Genomic DNA, 22,086 nt, shown 5'->3' on the forward strand with positions numbered 1-22,086 from the left:
CCAGTCTTTTCCTGAGATAGCTGGCATGAAAGATCAGGCTTATAGTGCTTACCTTTGATCATGACTATTCATGAATTGTAGTGTCTTCTTCTAAAGTCTTTAGACAAATCAGGTGCCTGGTCCATCTGCAAATGGTTTAATTAGATTATCTGTAAGAGAGAATCACAGGGGAAGAATCCAATTTTGAGCCCAGAAATTTTAAGTAGCTGGCATTTTCTGTATCGCAATGGCCAGTTTGTGATTCTCCACCAACCAGCATAAAATAAGTCTGGATTCCCACTTCTTAAGAAGTTGGCGTGACATGGTGTGGTTCCAGTTTCTTAAGATGTTTGTTATTGGTTCATCTAAAACTCAAATATCCTGTGAAAAGAACTAAAAGAAAAAACAGCACAACAAAATACAGTTGCCACAGACTTGGTTCATCAGTAAAATAAAGTCAGACTTCTAATTATCTCCACTTCTCAAATAATTGAAAGGGGGCAAAAAGGTTGTATTTTCTCGAGAGCTGCACAATTACAGCTAGTTTTCTACTTTGAAACTGGGCTGTAGGTCAGAATGTTTATGTTCTGAAATGTAAAACCCAGTGGAGAAAATTAATTTTAAAGCTCATCAAAATTAAGTCTTTCGGTGTTTTATTGCTATACAGCCACAAAGGCTATCCAGAAATCGGTTCTGTTTTTAGAAGTTTTAGGGTTTCACCATTTGTTTGTCTTCTGATATGGTATGAAATTAAACCATTTAAAATATTTTGCTTATAGACATGAAGGGCATGTGTGAAGGAGCACCACAGATAGTTCAAGTTATGGAAACAGTGTGGCAGCTGTAACATGATGCTCTGCCTAGTCTTCCTTGGCATGTTATCTGATTTAGAAGACATCAGTTTGCCAAAGTATTGAAAGCATAAAGTTGCTAACTAAAATAAAAAACAAGCAATTCCTTTGGCTCATTATATGAAGGTCTGCTGTGAATTTTAAAACTCTTATTTTCTTTAATTGCAACAATTATTTATTTAAATATAAAGTATTCACTATGTACCATCACTTTGAAATGGAAGTGGAGTAGGGGGAATGTCAATTCATGATTAATTTCCAGACTCAAGTCACAGATTCCTTGCTCTGGTTGCTGCTGCTACTACTGTCTTTACAGTAATACACAGCATATATTACCTGTTATTATTCTCTATACAGTGCTTGCTGTATGTCAGGTACATACACCCATGTCACCTTTCTGTACAAACATGCGGTCATTTTAAATATGTCATAATTTATAATTTTAAAGCAGTAGAAGAGATCCTAAATAATTGTTGGTGCAGCTATAATCTTGGTTGCTAAGGTATATTTTAAGTTTCACTCCATAAAATGCAAAATAGAAAGCTGGGGTTCTTATTTTTATTTTTCAGCCCTGCATCACATTTACATTTTTCTATCAAACACCCTCATACACTGTCCTGGGAATATTACACTATGTTCCAGTGTAAAGCACATCTTGTTATGAGACTGATTGAGAACAGGATTAGCATGGAGTTCATGTTACAGGTAGGTATTTAACTGATTATGTGGAATCTAAACAACTTTTTGTCTTTAGTTGCATTTCTATTCATTAAATGGCATTTATGAAAGAACGAAACAGGCCATCATAGGATTCCATTTGTATTTTCAGTTTTAGCAGGATAGAACAAACATAAAATGTAGGTCATTTGCGTTAGGATAAGTTTAGCTATTTTTCTTGTACATAACTTAAAGTACTTTTTATCTATTGCATAGTCTCTTTAATGTTAAGGTATTTCATTGCTTTAGATTATTGTGACTGGTTGTTAACAATGAGGACCTGTTTTACTTAACCTAGGTGGTGTTGCTGTGAGCTGATCTAATCAAATTATAAATAATGAAAGTAATGAGAATCCAGCTGCTTCTCTCTCCACTGTATAAAATTTTCAGTGCTAGAGGGAGCATAGATCTTTGTAGTTTGAAGAAGCAGTTGAATAGAAGATTGTCATTTTATTCTGAAATGCTAAACTTCTGCAGAGTTGTAGGTTTTTTTCTTTACTAATTATGTTTTGTCACATGCCTTAAAAAAGATAGGGTGCTATAAACAAACACCAAGTTAGAAACTGAGTGATACCTTTTCCTATCAACTTCAGGTTTCTGGATGTTTTTGTTAGTTTGTTTTGTTTTTTGAAGGATAACATGTATGTGCTTGTGCTAGAGCTATTACAAGCAGTTGTCAGGTTGAAAATACAGCAGATGCACCTTTTTTAAAGCTTTCCTTACCTAAATTTTAATTATTCTTTGCAATTTTTAAAAAAGAATAGCAAAGCAGAGGACTTGATGACTGTTTTAGTTCTAAAACACATGTATAGTCAGTGATCTGTTTTACTGTAGATAATTTTTGAAAGCTGATGGACTTTTAATAGATTTTGTGTATGTATATGTAACTCTGAGGAAGTTGGTTCTTTGAAAAAGCTCAGGTGGAAAGAATTGATTAAAAACGCACCCTTTACCCTCTGCATTATAATTTGGTAAATAAAGGCCACACCTGCTTGCAGTGACTAACCTCACAAATTATATAGTTTTGAAGTATAGAGGTGCTTAGAACTAGCAAATGGATGCCAGAAAGTGTTTCTATATTCCACTTTGAATTCAGCTGTTAAAAAGCTGCATGGTAAGTTGCACCTGTAGTAGGGATGGGCAAAGAAAACATTTTCAGTTTAATTTTGTTACCATTAAACATTTCTCATGTTAAAAAGCTGAGGGTTCAGAGCTTTTCGGAGCATCGTGAATGGTTTGCCTTAAGTAAAAATACATTTGTGTCTGCAAATCACAATGTCTGATATGGACAAGCAAATAATTTTCTGAAATGTCTTTATTTTGCAAGAATTTTTGAGACCAGTTTTATTTTGCCCTTTTTATTGGCCTTTAGTTGCAATTCAGCTGCAACTAAACGGAATAGCTTATTTTATATATTGAAGTATTTAGTGAAAGTAATAACTTTTTATCATTGTAGGTTTTCAACAAGTTGTTGAGTCTGGCCAGCACTGCTTCATCTCAGAAGTTCCAGTCACACATGTGGAGTCAGATGTTGGTTTCCACATCTGGGTTTTTGAAATCTATCTCAAATGTCTCTGGCAAAGACATCCAACCTTTAATAAAGCAGTGGGTGTATCCTTTTTATTCTTGGTCTGGATTGTTAATAATGGAGAATGAATTTGTTTTTTAATTGGCACTATTAGAGGAATGTGAAAAAAGGTATGAAATATCTTTACTTAAAACAGTTAAGTACATTATTCTTTAAATTAGAAATAGATGTGAGCCACAGGTTAACACTCCTTTCATAGTCATTTAAAGTATGCTAGCTTTTTTGTGTGTTCTTTACTAGAAGGGATTTCATGATTTTAAGTTTTACTTTGAAAGAAGCACAAGAACTCTGCTGGAATTTAAGGCCAAATTATACTAAAGGGATTCCAGAGGACACTGCCCATAGAAATATGCTGAAGTCTGACATGGAAAATGCTATAGTCTGATGCATTTAAAGATGTGATTTCCAGTAAATCACCATGAAATAAGTAACTTAAAACTCAGTTTGATAGTTTGAAATACGCTAACATTTAATAGCTTGTTACCTTGTGTTAATATTACAATTTCAGGTAAAATAAACCTCTATGTGTTGATTCTTCAGATTTCAGTGATGTTAGTCACAAAATAGGTTTTCTTATTTTGGATTGATAGGAGGGTAAATTTGAATTTGCTCCATTTAACAGGTTTAATTGGTAGTTTTAATTAACGCGACTGCAGCCTAAAATCATACATGACTGCAGCAAAACCATACCTTACTGTTCTAACAGAAAACAAAAGTAGGTATTTATATTTAGACACTATTAATTTGAACTGACTTAATAATGCTCATGCATCTCAAGAGCTAACTGAAAAACATTGTATAATCAAATATTTATAGAGTAGTACGAGAAGTTAGTATTTTATCTGAATCAAAACTATTCATAAAGTATAAATACACATCGTTCTAATTTCCATACTTAGCTGTGCCAAGCACTTGAGGAAAATAGGTGTTCTATATGTACATACATTCACATTGCATCTATACCTAAACGTCAGCATTACGATCTGAACTGGGTGAATCTTAACTACTTCTGTTCTGTAAGCAAGGAAGAATTGTAACTCTCAGATTTGGGAATTTTGCAGCTTCTCTGGAATTTGGCCCCGAGGCTGATCCTGTTGACTGTAACTTGTGTTTAATCCTGTGGTTGCAACCTCCCTGCCATGTGTCAAACACTGTTGCACCTGTAATAGTAGATTTTCCACCTTGTAAGACCACAGCAGGTCTTTTCATTGTTTGGGAGGGTATCTTACTACTATTAAATAGCTCTATCTTATGCTATTAACAAGTGCTGTGTTGGTGCTGAGTTTAAACCTTGTGCTGAAGAAACCACTAAAAATGCCTTAAGCTGTATCTGATGACAAAGTCACAGACCTTTATGAAGGCAGCCACTGTGAACAGAACCAGTCTGAGGTATCTAGCCAAATGACCATATTTTGGGAGAAAAGTTAATAATGCATGCATGGTAAGAAACCTCTTTGAATCTGGCAGCTCCTCCCTTAAATGTCAGGACATGAAAGAACAGTTTTTCCTTCCCTGCTTTTGTGTTGTATTGTCAGAGACTTGTTGCGAGCGTGCACTGAACTAAAATAACTTTATTCTAGTGTTTTAGTTTTACTGAAGTGTAGTAATGGCTGTCATACAAATAATGAATCATGAAGTTATTCACAGGAACAGTTGACTTGAAGATGTCGTCGTCTGGGATAAAAATGCAGAGAGAGATCATTACTTTTTAATCAGTCGTATTGTATACTCTCATGTATATGTGAACTCATATATACACACACACGTGAGTGCTCACAATGACCCAGTTTGAAAAACTGCAATAAAATAATTGAGTTAAATGTAGTGTGGGTAGAAAACAGGAGATAATGTCTACATTTTCCCCTGAGTTTTATTTAACTGAAATACACAGTAAACCAAATCGTATTGAAATTACTGATGTCTTACTCAATTACTTTCTCTGAGAGCATGCCAAGGACATTGGATGTGGTAGGGTCCAATATAGTTTTTCATAATGACTTTTTTCTTACTAGATAATTTTTGTTGCACTTCAGTTTTTCTCTGTAAGGTACGTGATTGTACCTTAAAGAACTGTTTAAAGAAAAAAAAAACTTAAATTAATGAAGTGTTTTCATGTCCTGATTTTCTTGGGATAGGGAATTTTAGGAATAAAGAAGCATAAAGCAAATGTGAAGAGTGAAAATATTGAGAATTATGTATGTTTATAACTACTGCATTGTGCACTAGAATTCCTATACTGCTTATTAGGGATCAGAGTGGAGTCGTAAAATTTTATGGTAGTTTTGCATTTAATAGAAAACGGAATGTATTGGAATTGGAAATAAAACAAGACTACACGTCTCCTGGGACTCAGAAATATGTGGTAAGGTCGCTTTTCCATATTTTACATCCTCATACAAGTATGATGTATACATTAATAAGCATAATTTTCATGTTAATAACAAAATCTTGTGAACTTGAAGGGTCCTCTTAAAGTGACGGTGCAAGAACTTGATGGATCATTCAACCATACATTGCAGATTGAAGAAAACAGTCTTAAACATGATATACCTTGCCATTCTAAAAGCAGAAGGTAAGAATTAAAATACAAAGTGCAAGTGTCTTTCAGTATGGCTATATGGAAACATCTAGTGCATTGATGATAAGTATATGCTTTTTAAATTTTGTGTTTATGTTTTGTGAATCTTAGTGAATAAGATTTACCTGTGATGTAAGGGGAGAAAATAGAATTTACTACTGTTTATGGACAGCAAGAAACCTTACATTTTATATGCCATTCTTAATTATAAGGAAAGGTCTTAAATTGTATAGAAGTTTTATAAAGAGCTTATTTATATAGAACGAGTTGAACCAAGACTCTAATTAATCAAATTATTCAAAATGCCTTTGAATGGGAAAGACAAATTAGAGGGAAGACAAATGTAGGCCAGAGGGGTACCTCAAGTGAAGATACATGAATGAAACGCTTGCATAGTTTTCCTTTTCTGTTAAGAGTTCCAGGGCTGTTCACTAAACCTAATGAGCAAGAAAAGTAATATACTTCCTGAATAGATTCTCTCAGTTTCCTAATGCATTTTAATAACTACTTTGACCTCTGCTTCTCAAAGTTGTATGCTTATGTGTAATTGTAAAAATGGTGGGAGTCAGGTTTAAACCAATGTAAAGTATTGGTGATTATTATTTGAACAAAACTGATGCACAGCTTGACTTCTTGAATATTTTTTTCTAGAGAGAGCATTGGTTTTGGGTGTGGTGAAATACACAGAGTACTTTTGCAGGGTTAAGCTCCATTTATAAACATATCTTTGCTAGTATGGTAATTTTTTAATACATTTTTTTTTCTATTTTCTCTTTTTTTAATAGAAATAAGAAGAAAAAGATTCCACTGATGAATGGAGAAGAGGTGGACATGGACCTTTCTGCTATGGAGTAAGTTAGCTTGTTGGAGTTTCTCAGTAGGAGACTGAGCCATGGTCCGCTTGTCTGAAGCATGCTATTTTGAAGGATTTGATAGTAATGTTGTACTTCATCATATGACTGGCAAATTTCAAGACTATACCACGTTTCTTTGCCTTCTTTGAGACTTTCTTCTGTAGCTGGGAAAACGCTGGTGAAGTGTGAAATGTATGGGTTAACTGCTGTAATAAGTTTAAAAAAAGTTTTTAGACACGATAAGGTGATACAATAAATTACTTGATTCTTTCTTAGACATTTCTAATGATATCTTTCAGATGAGTTTATAGGTAAAATGTAAACAAGAATTTGCTTGAAACAAAGTTAACAGCAGTTTTTGCTGGACCTCAGTGAAGACCATTTAACTAACACTGAGATAGGCAAGTTCCTGAAATCTGTGGTTAATGCTGAAAGAATCCTTTTAGATTGAAAATAAGTGATGAAATGCTTCATACTGAAATTCGTACTGGCATTGATTTTAGTTGGAACTGTTTAGCTCTTTGGAAGCAAATTCGTGCTCGATGTAAATACCCACTTTACCCTCCCAGAGTTGGAGGCAGTGGGGTTTTCAGAAATACTGAAGGTGTTGGTACCTTGTGCTGGCTGAGGGAAGTAAATAATCTGCTCTTGAAAACTGATGGTGTCTTTTTGAAGAAGGATAGATCGCTTGTCACCTTCAAAATGTTGGAGATTCTCGTAAATTCAAACTCATCTAAAATATGGTGAGAAATAATTTTGTAAGGGATATTTCTATTAATCAAGTAATTGTCATGTCTATATGATAGCTGACATATGAATAAATAGTTTTTTAATTGTATCTAAGAGCAATTAGCATAAATATTTGTGAGTAGTTCTGATCAGGTATGTTCAGGTAGCTATTGCATTACACTGAGCTGAGACCATAATAATCTTAGAACTACCTTTGAACTGGTATATGATTTTATGCAAGTCACTTATGTTTTGTTTATCTGCTAACCTTCTAATCTGTGATGCTGTCATTCTTTTATCCAGTTTGGACTCCTGTGCTCCAAGCGTATATGATAACGTTCATTCTTTTCTATTCTTCTAAACCCTGTGTATGCACTCTTTTTTTCACTATCCTTTCTTCTCTAGCTACTATCTTGACAGTAATTCCAGGTATTCTACAAACGTATACAGAAGTACGCGTCGGATTTATAATGATGCTCTTTTCATCATTCCAAACTCTCTCCTAATTCCATGTCTATATTTTGCTGTTATCAATCTTATGTGGAACACTGAGTAAAAGACTTTAGGTAGTTTGTGCTTGTTGCTCCCATAAGTGACTTCTGCAGCCACAGTGCTGTATGAATACTAAAGTATAAAGTGCTTCTTTGGGTGGAATACACCTGAGTAATTTTATCTGTAGGACTAAAACTTTAATCCTGTCTGTTGATACTTCCACTTTTATCATAATTTGGCTTGCCAGTTCTGTGCATTTGCATGGTTACCCTTGTCAGCTTTCAATATCATAGCATGTGTGTGTTTGTAAAGTGCTTCCACATCTATTGATAAAAAACAGTATATAAAAAACTGGGTGTTTACCACCAGATTTTCTTTGTTGGGTTTTTTTTTGGTAGTCTTAAACTGTATAAGGTGATAAAGTGCTGCTCACCTATGAAAGTTATGGTGTCTGAGGAAGTAGAATTAAGTATATTGAGATTATGCGGTAGTTTACTGTGAACTCAGGACTGTAGGTTAAAAATGCTAAAACGCTGTATTCACTTTGACATATTAGAGGCTTGGACATACTGCCCTGGGAGGCTATAGAATTGCCATCCTAGAAACGGGAGATTGGACCAGATGACTTTCAAAAATCCCCTCTAACTTGGATTCCTTTATGGTTCTTTGATTCTAAATACTTTAAAGATAACTCATAACAAGTTAGAACGTCTTTTGAATTAATGTTGTCTTGAAATGTTGTAAGCTATTAATGTTTTTCATGTCTGTCTTAGTGCTGATTCCCCTTTGCTCTGGATAAGAATAGACCCTGATATGTCAGTACTGAGGAAGGTAGAATTTGAACAATCTGATTTCATGTGGCAGTATCAGCTTCGATATGAGAGAGATGTGGTTGCACAAGAAGAAGCCATTCTGGCATTGGAAAAGTTCCCTACTCCAGCATCACGGCTTGCACTGACTGATATACTAGAACAAGAACAATGTTTCTACCGAGTGAGAATGCTGGCCTGCTTCTGCCTTGCAAAGGTGAGGTTGTGTAGATGGCAGTAAGGGAAGAAACCCGCTAGACGTTGTAAACGTTTGAAAATGGGTCAAAACTCATCACAATTCTTAAACTGGCTTGATATTTAGCCTCTTAGAAGTGTTTGCCAAGTATTTTTAACATGACTGATTTGAAAGGAAAGCTGTATTATTTTAGTCTGTAAATGGAGACTGCAGAAGGCTTTCATAATTGTCAAAATTGAGATGTCAGACATGAAAACCACAAGGGCTTTTTCCAGATTTCATTAAGTGGCAGAAATAAAAGGCTTTTGTTTAATCTTTTTCAGAGCCAAAATGTATTTTTTATTTTACTGGGAAGTTCCTTGGCCTGTCTGTTGAGAACTCTGAAGTGCTGAAATTCATCTATATGTCTAATGTGAATTCAGATTGCTGCTCAATATTGTTTCAGGTTGAATAGGGGCACAAAATAAATGTCATGTTGGTCTACAATTAAATACTATAAACCCAAATAATTGCCTTGAAAAGGGAAGATCTTTTTTGTTTAGACACAAAATTAGCATTAAGAATGAAAATTAGAGAGCCCTATAAAACAACTGGGTGGAAACACAAAAGAATAAGAATTCCTGAAAAGGCGTGTTATTGACATACTTTTATGGACGTAAAGGCATACTTAATGACAATTTGTAGAGCTCAGATTATTGGCATATAGCTTGCTTTCTGCTGTGTACCTGTTGAGAATAATTCAGTACCTGTACAGAAATAAATCCTTTGGCCATATTTTGAAAATCAAAATCCAAGAAATGTTTGTGACAAAGTATTTTAATATTATGAAACACTGATGTAATACTGCCAGTATCTGACTTAAAATATGCATGTTTCATAATTAATTCACTTAGAATATTTAAAAATGCATATTCCACAGGTGAATATTGAAAGAGCAGTTGTTACAGTGTTTAAATGCAATACCTTTTTCTGTCTTTACTTTGAATTCTCAGGCAATTGGGCTGCAGATAATCATAACCAGTTTTGCTCAGTTGTAACTGTATGAAAAGTTTTGGGTCTACAGATAAGGTTGACTTACAGGAAAAAGATTATAAAGCTAAACAAAAAGTACGGCTGTGACATTGAATTAACGTGAAGGAGCAGGGCAGGACAGAGTTGTAGATATGTTTATCTAAGTTACCTAAGAGGAAAGTGTAATATATTCTATTACTAATTCGAACATCAGGGTGTTAGTAAGAATCACTTCATGTTGTCATTAACTCAGTTTGATTTTCACAGCTTGTAAATATTCAGGATTTGTATTCTTTATTGGAAAAAAGCCAAGTCCCTCATGTTTGTTAGGGGGAGGGTTCTTTTTTGTATTTAAAAGAGTCTAGTCTGACTGCAGTATTTTCTCTCTGACTTTCCTTTGAAGCCTGACTTAGTGGGAAAATGGTTTTCAGTAATAAAGGACCCATCTTATGTAAGAGCAATGGTGAAATGGATTGCTACCCATCTTCAGATAGCCTCTTGTTTTTCTTTCTCTTATTGCATATGTAATACCCTTTGAAACAAGCTAAATAATTTAGAAGGAAATCATCAAATTAATTTTCTTCTGTGTGAAACCAGATTTTTCCTTAGTTTGTGGTGGGTCTGTAAACTCCTGCTACATTGTAGGGTGCATTGGCCCCATTTGTTTGCACACACATATGCACTCTGTCATCAGGCTTAATCTGTCATCAGGCATAGGTGTTCTTGTCTGCAGCCTTTCATTGCTCCATACAGCAAATGTATGAAACCCAGGATGCTGGGAAGGCACAAAAGCAGTTTTTTTGGCAGTGAAAACTTAGCTAATATAAGATAATACATTGATGAAAATACATATCTATTTGAAGGACAGTATGTTCTTGGCAATTACCCTTTTTGATTATGGGAAATGTGTATTTTTCTAGAGCCAAACTAAACTTGCAGTGGTGATGTTAATACGATTTCCCTTCCCCCTTAATTATGCAGATTGCAAATTCCATGGTAAGTACGTGGACAGGACCACCAGCCATGAAATCACTCTTTACCCGAATGTTTTGTTGTAAGACTTGTCCAAACATTGTGAAGACCAACAACTTCATGAACTTTCAAAGCTACTTTCTCCAAAAGGTAATATTTTTTTTTTTCACTGAATGTTTTAAAAGAAATGTCAAAATACAAAAATGTTGCTATGGTTGACAACTACAGAAATGTGGATAGCACAGTCGTGCTCTACCCCTTCATAAAAATCCAAAATAACTAGTTCTTTCTCATATGGCATCTGTTTGCTCCATCTTAGTCAAAAATCAATTAACAAAATTTTAGCAATTTTTTCCGAGTAGCTGAAGTTAAATTAGCAGTTTCTTCAGAAGAATGGAGTACATATAATAATTATTTGTAAATATTTGTGAGCTTATTCTTAAATAGAATTTATTGCACAGTAACAAAGCTACTCATTTTATCTTCTGGGTGAATTCAGCAGCTGTCTTTATTCATTAATGGCAATGATATCATACTGCAAATAAAATCTCATAAATCTTTATTTTATCTTTAATCGGTGTGCTTTTTTTTCTTTATTTTATCTTTAATTGGTGGGCTTTTTACTTCAAGGCACCACATAATCCTTCTTGCCCTCTCCTTTCTATTAGCTGTCAACATCATGTGTTGCTGCAGCTTATTTTGATGTTAATGCAGGTTTTTTTACTGGGACGTGTAGTTGTTAGTTGTACAGTGCATAAAAAATGGTTGACAATTCTTTTTTCTCAAGGTTCATTTTATAATTATTGGATGATTGAGTTCTTATTTCACGGATTTCATATTCCTGATTATGGAGAAAACTCAAATTTTGTTTTGTTACTCTGTCCAAAACTGCTTCATCCTTGTCCCCACCAGTCTCTTTCTTGGACCTTTTGTATTTTTCTGCTCTTTTTGTCATTGTTCATTCTTTCCCACTAAATCTTACACTTTTCTCCCTTTTAATCCCATGTCTCAAGTTTATAGATCTGTAGTAAGATTCCTAAATCTATGTGAGTGGAGTCTAAGAGAGCTGCTTAGCTCTTTCTAAAACAAATACCTAATCTAGCCAATACCTGTCTGGCTAATAATTCTTTAGGCTTCACTAACTGTATTGGAGCTATACGTCTCAATGGTAATGGAAGCTTAGACATCACGTTCACGTGAAAATGCCCAAATTCAGTGTCTATCTCAGTATTAGTTCCATCATCATTTTCTATGTTTCATTATTTTTCGTTTGTTATCTTTTTGATAGTGCCTTGACTTGAGAGTCTTGGATATACAGTTTTTTCAAATGTCTGCACTATGACTAATTATTGGGCAATAATTACATAGTTTATTTGATCTGATAATTATATAGCATGTGGTACGACTTTCAAAAAGCATTTAAATACAACTTTTCAGAGATTTGCTATTGTAAAATTGTTAATTGTTCATTTTCAGGATGTAGCTCATTTTCAGAGTGTAACTATCATTTCAGTAATGTAAGAATAATGTTACTTTTAATTTTATTACACAGACTATGCCTGTTGCCATGGCCCTTCTGAGGGATGTTCACAACCTCTGTCCTAAGGAGGTTTTAATGTTTATTTTGGATTTGATCAAGTATAATGATAACAGGAAGAATAAGGTAAAGAATGTGTTTATTTTAATCTCTCACTTCTTTGTTGAAAAAAGTCTTAGTTAATATACTACACAATGTTTTATGCCACTAAGGTAAATAGCTGGCTAGGAGAGTTCATGAAAAGGTGATACACTAAACTAAACAGTAAATGTTACAGAATGTTCTGTAGCTGACATTTCTGTGGCAGCATTTCTTGGATGTTTCAAAGCTCTTTGTGCTTGTTGACTTACTAAGGACCTGTCTGTCTTCATTTGCACGCATACTTTTCTTCCTTTACTCTTTTTCATTCAAAAGACCCATGTGTTTTGAGAAAATGTGCATGAGGCTAACATGTAGCATGCAAAGTTAAGCACTGGTTTGTTGGGGGTTTTTTTGACCTTGAGAAGAGTATTTGAAAGAGCAAGGAAAGGAAATAGTGTTTTTTTTAATGATATACAGGACTCTCGGATTCTGGGTTCTGAATGTCAGCTATAGTGCACAGAACTAGATCATCTGCGTCTAGTTACAGAACAGCTGAAACCGGGGTTAATATTGTTCCATCACTAAATTGAAATGTCTGAGTTGGAAATGTTGTCATTTAAAGTTCCTTCCCACACAGACCACTTCTGAAGGATGATTAGAGGACTTTTAAGATCCTGAGATGATACAAAATTCCATCTCCCTAGCTACAGAGGAAGTCTACAACTGCTAGGAGCCTAGTATAATCTTCCCAATTAAGTACCCAAAGTTACGTGGAACATATCTGAAGCCTCTTAAGCCTCACTTTCTTGTGTGTAGAAACAAATACTGTTACAAGACACGTGTTGCAAGATTAATGAAATAAAAGGATAATAGAGGGTGGAGAAGTAGAGAGTTAGACATGTGAATGCAAGCACCAGTAGTCACAGAATGTGATGAGTTGTGCTAACATCTCCCCACCACCAAAGGAGAGATCCTGCCTTACTTTTCCACACGTCCCTCCCATGCATGTATTTGACATCTTCTGCTGGATCTGACAGATACTGGGTTTGTTTAGATTAAACTAAATAATATTCAAATCTGGTACTTTTTTCTGCTTTTTAAATTTTATTTTTATACTTTCTGCTGCTTACTACATTAACATGACCAACAAATGCAACAGCCAGCACAGTGGAAGGGGTGAAACTGTGAGCCCAGGTAAAATGAGCGAATGAAGAAGCAAGATTTTTCCTCGCTAAGCAGCAGTAAGCCCATTCGTTCACCTCAGAAGCTTGTGAAGTTGCAATCTAGATAAACTGTCTGATTTTTCTGAGGTGCTAAGCACCCATTAACCTTGGTAACCTTGGTGCTGAATATAGAAACAGACAGTTTTAGATGCTCCTATTTAGAAATAACGGCTTTTATTTTCCATATCTGGAAGATTTTCAGTGCCTGATTTTTCCATTTTTATAAAACAATGTATTACTATTGATACGCTCGTATTACTATTAATACGCTCTTATTACAGAGTGAAGATTAGTGATTGATAGTATGTCTGCTTGCTCAATCTCTCACAAATCCATTTTCAGAACAAATTTATTCCTGTTTTGCTTTCTCATGCAGTTTCTCACATGGTTTTTGTTTTAAGATCTTGTTCTGTAACAGTGCTTCAACATTTCTTAGCTTTTGAAGAATGGATATTCTTATATTTGTTTATGCTTAAATGCTGTTTTTGTCTAGTTTTCAGACAACTACTATCGTGCTGAACTGATTGATGCCCTAGCCAACTCTGTAACTCCTGCAGTCAGTGTGAACAATGAAGTTCGAACATTGGATAACTTAAATCCTGATGTTCGACTTATTCTTGAGGAAATTACACGTTTTCTAAATATGGAGAAGCTTCTTCCCAGTTACAGGCATACCATTACAGTCAGGTGTGGTTTAATAATTGTTGTACACATGAAGAGAGCAGCCACGTTAACACTACTCTTTTGGGTTTTATGTACCCTTCTGTAGTTAGTATTTGAGAGTTTAGCTTGCGTGTCTTAATCTTAAATGTCAAATTCCTTCCAATTTCCAAAAGCTGATAGTGCAAGTTTGTCTTGATAGCTTTAATTTTCAACTTTAATTTCTATCAATGTAGACTGTTAATAGCAGGCATACATCCATTATGCTTGTGCTTCTTTAAGAAGAGCATTTATGAAAGTTCTGCAAAAGGTAGCCTTGTAACAATATCTGTAGAGTACACAACATAATCTGAGCTGTGTTTTCTCTGTAAGTTAGTACAGTTCTACTGAAACCAAGCAACGAGTAGGGAATTTTGTTTATGTTTCTGCCTAATTCAGAGGTAATGAGAGCTATGTGTTAATGCTGTGAAAGTAATTGTAACGTGTTAATTTGGATAATATAATTCTAGAAAAATTGCAGAACTTGATTTTGAAGAAAGTAATTTTATTATTCTTGGCTGGCATTCCAGAAACCTAATGTAAATTTCCTCTTTCTACCACATCTAGCTGTTTAAAAGCTATTCGAGTGCTTCAGAAGAATGGTCATGTCCCAAGTGATCCTGCTCTCTTCAAGTCATATGCAGATTATGGGCACTTCGTAGATGTCCGAATAGCAGCATTGGAGGCTGTTGTTGATTACACAAAAGGTACTTTTCTCAAGTATTTTGACACCTTGTAACACTTGTCGTATAGTAGAAAAGTGTAATATTTACCTCATTAATACTAGGTTGAAATAACTGTCTACCAGAAGAGCTTGTGATGACAGATGTATTGATAGGAAGCTGAGATTGCTATTAATGCTTTGGCATAGAGAATGCAAGTTTTATGATGATGTGGTGAGAATTGTTTCTCAGTGTCTTGCAAATTGAATCAGAGACCTAAGTTTCAAAATAATGAGTAGACAGCACAATGACTAGTGGTAAAGGGTTTTGGTAATTTCTTTTAACACTCCATTTTCAGTGATTTTGATTCATTTGAGTTCAGCCATAATTGCTAGTCAAAGTTTTTGGTTTTGCTTTACCTTCTTGCTAATCTCTTTATTTTGCTTTTTGCATGCATCTTATGGTTATAAATTCTGGAAACTTAGATTATTTTAATGGTTATTGGTTGATTCTGCTTTGCCATTCCTTACATGTAGCTTATGTTTGTGAGATGTTTCTATCCTTTTAATACTATCTTTATCTTAGTTGGCTGTTGCAGGTTCTTTCTTCAATGCCATTTGAAGTTGAAATTCAATCCTGACAGATTTTCTAGAGGCAGTTAGAAATTACAGCCTCAGTGATTTGCATTTTATAAAATGAATTTAGTACTACATTGGCCTGTTCATTTGTTTGGATTAGTCTTTCTCTGTTCAGCAGATTTGTGACAGTTCTTGTGTTTGAAGGGTCATGCCTATCAAAGTGACCAAATCCTTCAGTTCTTCCTCTGTGAGTAGAGTGGTGATTCTAGACTTCTAATTATTCTGCCTCAGATTTCATGTTTTCATTTTCAGAGTAATGGAGAGTTTCCTTTGCTTTTTACATGAACAATTGTTTTCTCTTTTTTGTAAGGGCTTTATTACTTTGATCTTACTGCTGTCATTCTGTCCAAAGATTTCTCAAACTAGGTAGGCCTTGGGAGGTTTTAAGGCAATTGGAGTCTTTGAGTGAACACATCTGGCAGAATTCGGACATATGCTTACAGACTGAAACCAGACTGTCATACAGAAAAACTAATAACTTCAAGGGAGGCTGTGCCCTGCCTGTCACTCTCGGGCTCAGTCCTCAGTCTTGTAATTCATCAGGCATTCTGGATCTATAACCCACTGTGCTTGTACTATTTGGTGACCCTGTGAGTGATACCCACCTAGAATTCAGAAGTCTGCTGGTGCTGTGCATCTCTCTCTCTGTTAGGCTGCTCGCTTTATTCCTCCCTTCATAGAGTGTTAGTGGAAAGATTTGCTGGAGAATGGAAAGCTTACTCATCAGCCTACTTCCTTGAGAATAATCTCCTCACTAATTCATCCCACCCTTTGGAAAGACAAACTGATAGAAATAATGTTTTCTCATTAAATTCTTGACCTTTTATGGATGGTGTTTATAGTTAAGACCTGACCTGGATAAGAAAGTGTTTGTACTGCAAAGTAGTATAGTACCTCTTTCAAACAGCTGATCAAATGGGTTGCTGTATAAGCAAGATAGGGTAAGTTGCTTGAAATACTCTACAGGAAGGTAAAACTTGAATGGTAGAAAGTAGTAGAAAGACTACTTGAAGAAATCAGTGATTGAGCTGAACATCATTCTTGACTGAGCTCACTGTGAGTTCTGGAAGAGTATTACTGTACCTAACTGCCTTGCCCTTTGCCAATGACTTTTTCTCTGATGCAGAGGTAGCAGATGCAAATATCTGTCTGCTATGAAGTCACTACAATACACAACACAGCCTACTATCTAACTGGTCATCAGTATCATTTCTCAAATACAACCTTCCAGCACTGAACACATTAGCTTCTGCTCCTTCTGTAAGACTGGTAAGTTTTTGGTGGAGGGGTAAATCCGGAAGCTCAGCATGCTGACTGACTTCTTCAGCTACCCATATAGAAGTTAGCAGCACTTGTCTCTCAGAGCCCTAAACCTGGCTTTGGAATGAGAAGTGATTGGCCATCTATTGCCAAGAGGTCTGATTCTTGTTGTTCCCGGTTACCTGGTTTCCAGTTCATACTGGATGTAAACCAGCAGCTATCAAATGCCTGTTGCTTGTGCCAAAGCTGTCTTTTTAACAGTTCTTGTAAAGGAAGCTGACAGATTTTGTAATTTCCATAAAAAGGAAAGTCTGTATTTTCTGGGGCAGCGTGTAACTCCCATGTTTTTCTATCAACTCTCAGGGTAGGAATAGCACTGCCTTTTTTTAAGTTACTTTAAAAGAAATAATTTCTCCATGGAACCACGTAAGTTGTTTTCTTTGCTGTTAATAGTAAGGCTTTTTTGAGACACGGTAACTCTGTAAAACACTTGAGGCAGCATATAAGGACTTGGACAGTTGATGTAAACTGGCTTGAAGTGAACATAGTTGATTAACTTTTTTAAGCTAGCTTCTGATAGTTATATATGACTATTAGTAGTTATGTATACAACAAAGCAGTTTCATATTTATTAGAGGTAACAACAAACCGTTCTAAATAAATATCTATCATTATCTAATCTCATGAATGTTACAGTTCACGGTCTCAGAGATGCTCTGCTGTAACTGAGAACTGATACACCATCTCTCATAATTTGAAAAAACCTCAAGAGGATTTTTACTTCAGAAAGCAATCCCTTGTTTTTATGTCTACCAGAAGTGTGAAAATGTACACATCTTTCTTTTCCCACAGCTTTCTCCTAGACAAACTGGCAAGATACAGACCACCACAGGATGGGTGGTCTGTGAGATGGGTAGGAAATTGGGTCATGGGCTGCACTCAGAGGATGGTGATCAATGGTTTTTACTCATGCTGGCAGCCTGTCACAAGTGGGGTCCCCCAGGGAACATCTTCATAAATTATCTGGAAAACAGCATTGAAAGCAGCCTCACCAAGTTTGCTGGGTGGTGAGGTGGACACATCAGAAGGGAGAGCCATCTTACAGAGAGACCTGGACAGGCCGGAAGAGAGGGCTAGCAAGAACTGTGTGAAGTTCAACAAGGACAAGTGCAAGGTCCTGCACCTGGGACAATGTAACCAAAGAGCCCAGTACAGGCTAGGATCTGTGTGGCTGGGGAGCAGCATCTCTGAAAGGGACCTGGGGGTCCTGGTGGATAACAAGCTGACCGTGAATCAGCAGTGTGCTGCTACAGCAACGAAGGCAAATTGGATCCTGGGCTGCATCTGCAGAGGGGCATTACTAGCAGAGATAGAGATCTGATCATCCCACTCTACTTGGCACTTGCCAGGCCACATCTGGAGTCCTGTGTCCAGTTCTGGACCCCACAATTCAAGAAAGATGTGGACAGACTGGAGAGGGTCCAAAGGATGACCACAAAGATGATCAGAGGGCTGGAGAACCTGCCCTGTGAGGGAAGACTGAAGGAGTCAGGTCTTTTCTCCCTGGAGAAGAGAAGGATCGGGGCGACCTCATCGCAATACTCCAGTACTTGAAAGGCGCCTACAAATAGGACAGAGGCTCTCTCTTTACAGGTAGCCACGTGGAGAGGATAAGGGGCAAGAGGTGCAAGTTGCACCAGGAGAAGTTTCATCTTGATATTAGAAAGAAGTTTTTTACAGTGAGAACAATCAATCAGTGGAACAACCTCCCCAGAGATGTGGAAGAACATGGAACAACCCCATTGCTGGAGGTTTTCAAGATGCGATTGGACAGGGTGCTAGATAATCTCATCTAGGCTCCCTTTCCCATGAAAGGTTGGACCAGATGATCTTTTGAGGCCCCTTCCAAACTGGGCTGTTAGATGATTCTGTGATTCTTCTGGCTAGTAAGATTTGTTCTGCCCAAGGTCAGGTTTAATTTGTCATTGGTCCCCAAAATGTTTCATAGTTGCTATATAAATTTGAAGAGCAGGTTAAATGCATTATTAGCAAAGCTTTGGAAGTCTAGCAGGCCTAGTTTACACTATAAGGCAAACAGCAGGGAAGACTTATTTTATTTCAAGCACAAGTAAGTTTAAGAAGCAAAAAAGCCTTTTTTTTAACCACAGAAGTATGGTGTTTCTTGGTTCTGTTATCCAGTACTATCAGCCGAAAGGATTCATCTCCTAGACTTCTCTTTTTCTAATCAAAAGCCATTTTAAAATCCCTTTTGTTAGCAGTTGAAATAATTGCAGCTTGCTTATGATTGTGACTTAATGTGTTTGCTGTGTTGTGAGTCTTTGCTGTATGATTATACAATATTATTTTTCTTCCATGCAAAACAACTTTTGTATGCAATGTTCTAGCTGCCTTCTATCCCAAGCAAGGTAGCTGCCAGGAAAAGCAGCTGTGCATGGAGTTGAGCACAGGCAGTCACTAATCCCTTAAAAGTATGTCCTAGGCATAGGTTTTCTAAGTTTTCTCTGATTTTTAAGGCAAATCTGAGATTGCAGTTCTTGTCTGTATGGATACAAATTTGCTCTGCCATCATCCAGGACTGTGTAGTTATAGTCCAAATGGTGCGGAATGTGAGCTAATACATTCTGCCTCTAAACTGGGCTTATCAGCCCAGTTCAGTGTCTCACCACTATAACTAGTTCTGTTCTGGTTGGACTGTAGGAAGAGCAGAGCTGACTTCCAAGTGGCCTGCAAAAGACTATTCAGCCATCTTCTAAGCAATACTATAACGTAGTTTTTAATCGCTTGGCTGCCTCCTGCCAACCCAGAAAGAGATCTTATGCTCTAGTTGCCCAAAGTATTGGAAGAACATATAATAGAACTGAAGTGCTGATTCTCTTAATGTAATTTAAATAATTGCCTGTTCCTTTAAAAGCAACTTACCCTAATGAATAACAAGGGAATAATAGGTGTTAGAATTGATTGGACTATAAAAGTTGTATTTAAAAATTGTTGACTGAGAACTGACTGAGATCAGGAAGGAGAGTTGAACTGGGGTATTTAGAACTGAAAATGCAGTAGGCTTGGGGAAGAAAGAAACACGTTGCTAGGACCACAAAGTGGGAAGCAACAGAAATGTTTTTGGAACTGTTTCTACAGGAATGATTAATACACCCCAAATTCTGAAGTAAAGCAAAGCCTAAGCAAGCTCTTCATTGTTTTGACGAAATGAAAAGAGAATACTGCTGTAAAATCTTACAATTATGCACCTGAGAAAAAGATTACATAAAAATTCTTTCATTTTCTGTGTAATTGGTGATGATGATACCCTGTGTTGTTTCCTATTTTGCAGTGTTACTCTGACAATCAAAGGAATCTTGTAATGAAATTTAAATTTTAAACTAACAAGCTGATTTTGTTTCCAACATTGTCAGGCAGCGATTTTCTGAAAGCATGTGCTGATAAGTTTCAAAATACATTTTAATTACAAAGCATACTGATTTAAAAAACTAAGGAAGGCTACTGAGAGGAGTATGCTTGAAGTTTTGTTTAAGCTCTGCAGTTTTCCTCTTTCTATCCTATTTATAATCTTTTCACAGATTCCTGTGTATAAGAATTGTATATTCTCTATTCCTTATAGGAAATATTATACCTCTGATTGTTGAAAGGATATTTGAATGTGTTCATTTTAGGAAGCACCAATATCAAGATGATCATTTACTCTGTGATCATCCCAATCAATGCTCACAAGTGACTGAGTTACCTGCTAATAGTAAAGTTGGTGGTTATTGAACAATTGAGGCATGAAGGAGTTTCATGCATGTTTCTATTTCAGTGCAAATTCAAAGTAAAAGGTAGTCTACTTTACACTATAATTAATGAAATTCCTCTTCAGTTGCAGTGGTTCAAGCTCTTTGTGTGCTAATTCAGGAGCTTGTGATTGTCTTGATCAAAATCCTTCCAGTTTATGTATATTTATAAGCATTTTATTTTATTTTTCTTTGCAGTTGATAGGAGCTATGAAGAACTACAGTGGCTGCTTACTATGGTTCAGAATGATCCTGTACCCTACATAAGGTTAGTGAGTTAATAAAGAGCCATTTTTACGAATGCTGGTACTACTAAATAAATTCTTGGCCTGGAATAGCTAGAATAGATCAAATGCTTAACTGCTTAATACTTCTTCACAAAACTGTTTTTTCTGCTTGTTATTTTATATAAATTAAAGCATGTTTTGATGTTTCAACAGTTCACATCTCAAAAATTAATATACTCTGTTCTTATTCTCCATTATATTATTTTTGTCTTTTATATTTTACCCTTGTGGTGGAAGTCTGAAGTTAGAGGTCATTTTCTGATCATAAATAATGTATGTAAATCTGATATTGCATATGGCAAAAAGACTTTGTGATATTTAGAAAAAACAAAGGTTGAGGCATAGTGTACACAATGTTTTGCCGGCAAAGAGTGTAAAGCAATTGTTAGACTGTAGATGGGGTGAAAGGATAACATGTGAAAATATGGTGTAATTTCTAGTATTGCCTGTTTCAGCTTTGTTTTCACCAATGAGTGATTGGATGTTTTAGCACATTCATTATAAACCCTTGAACACTGAGCTTCATAATCATTGTTTTTCCCTAACATGTTCTTCTTATGGCCACCATTGAAATACTGAGTTTCAAATATTAATAGTATTACTTTTACTCTCTATAGGTGATTTCTTACAAAGATCATAGCTGCAACATTGTTCTCTATTTTATTTCTGTCATTCTTGTTAATGAAAGTAGATACAGTTAGAGTCACTGGAGGAGATTTAGCTTCAGTCTAGGAAGATTTCATTTGATTTGTATCATTTTAGAGGAGTTTAAATTTTGTATTGAGTGCTATATGTAAGCTTCTTCTAAAAGAAAAGAAAAAAAAAAATCTGTAAGAGTTTTCTTGTCCCAAATGTGCAAGACAGCAAGGGGAAAGCTGGCTATACAAGGAAAATAGTTAAAATAATAAGTAATGGAATAAATAATTATTCTCATTCATAAAATGTTTTCAAGGCCAACTTGAAAGAAATAAAGTGGGGAAAAATGTATCTATTTTCAGCTCAGTGTGTAAATATTGTAAGCAAACATGGTAAGTGCAGAATTTTTATACACCAGTGTAACTTAAGAGGTGACAGTATTCCTTTCCAGAAGGATGTGCAAGTCCCTGGTTTTGGTCCT

At 35.8% G+C, this 22,086-nt stretch overlaps 1 protein-coding gene across 1 annotated transcript in view; it reads left to right on the top strand.

Moving 5' to 3' along the window:
• TAF2 (TATA-box binding protein associated factor 2) overlaps positions 1-22,086 on the top strand; it is a 62,737-nt gene that overhangs the window by 22,935 nt on the left and 17,716 nt on the right. The window contains exons 11-21 of the mRNA XM_059836194.1: positions 1,400-1,535; positions 3,004-3,158; positions 5,383-5,497; positions 5,598-5,707; positions 6,499-6,564; positions 8,562-8,814; positions 10,786-10,926; positions 12,329-12,439; positions 14,111-14,304; positions 14,884-15,023; positions 20,881-20,950. Of these exons, the coding sequence (XP_059692177.1) occupies positions 1,400-1,535; positions 3,004-3,158; positions 5,383-5,497; positions 5,598-5,707; positions 6,499-6,564; positions 8,562-8,814; positions 10,786-10,926; positions 12,329-12,439; positions 14,111-14,304; positions 14,884-15,023; positions 20,881-20,950 (1,491 nt within the window). The remainder of the gene's footprint in view (positions 1-1,399; positions 1,536-3,003; positions 3,159-5,382; positions 5,498-5,597; positions 5,708-6,498; positions 6,565-8,561; positions 8,815-10,785; positions 10,927-12,328; positions 12,440-14,110; positions 14,305-14,883; positions 15,024-20,880; positions 20,951-22,086) is intronic.

This window comes from Gavia stellata, chromosome 3 (assembly GCF_030936135.1).
Source record: "Gavia stellata isolate bGavSte3 chromosome 3, bGavSte3.hap2, whole genome shotgun sequence".
Lineage (NCBI taxonomy): Eukaryota > Metazoa > Chordata > Aves > Gaviiformes > Gaviidae > Gavia > Gavia stellata.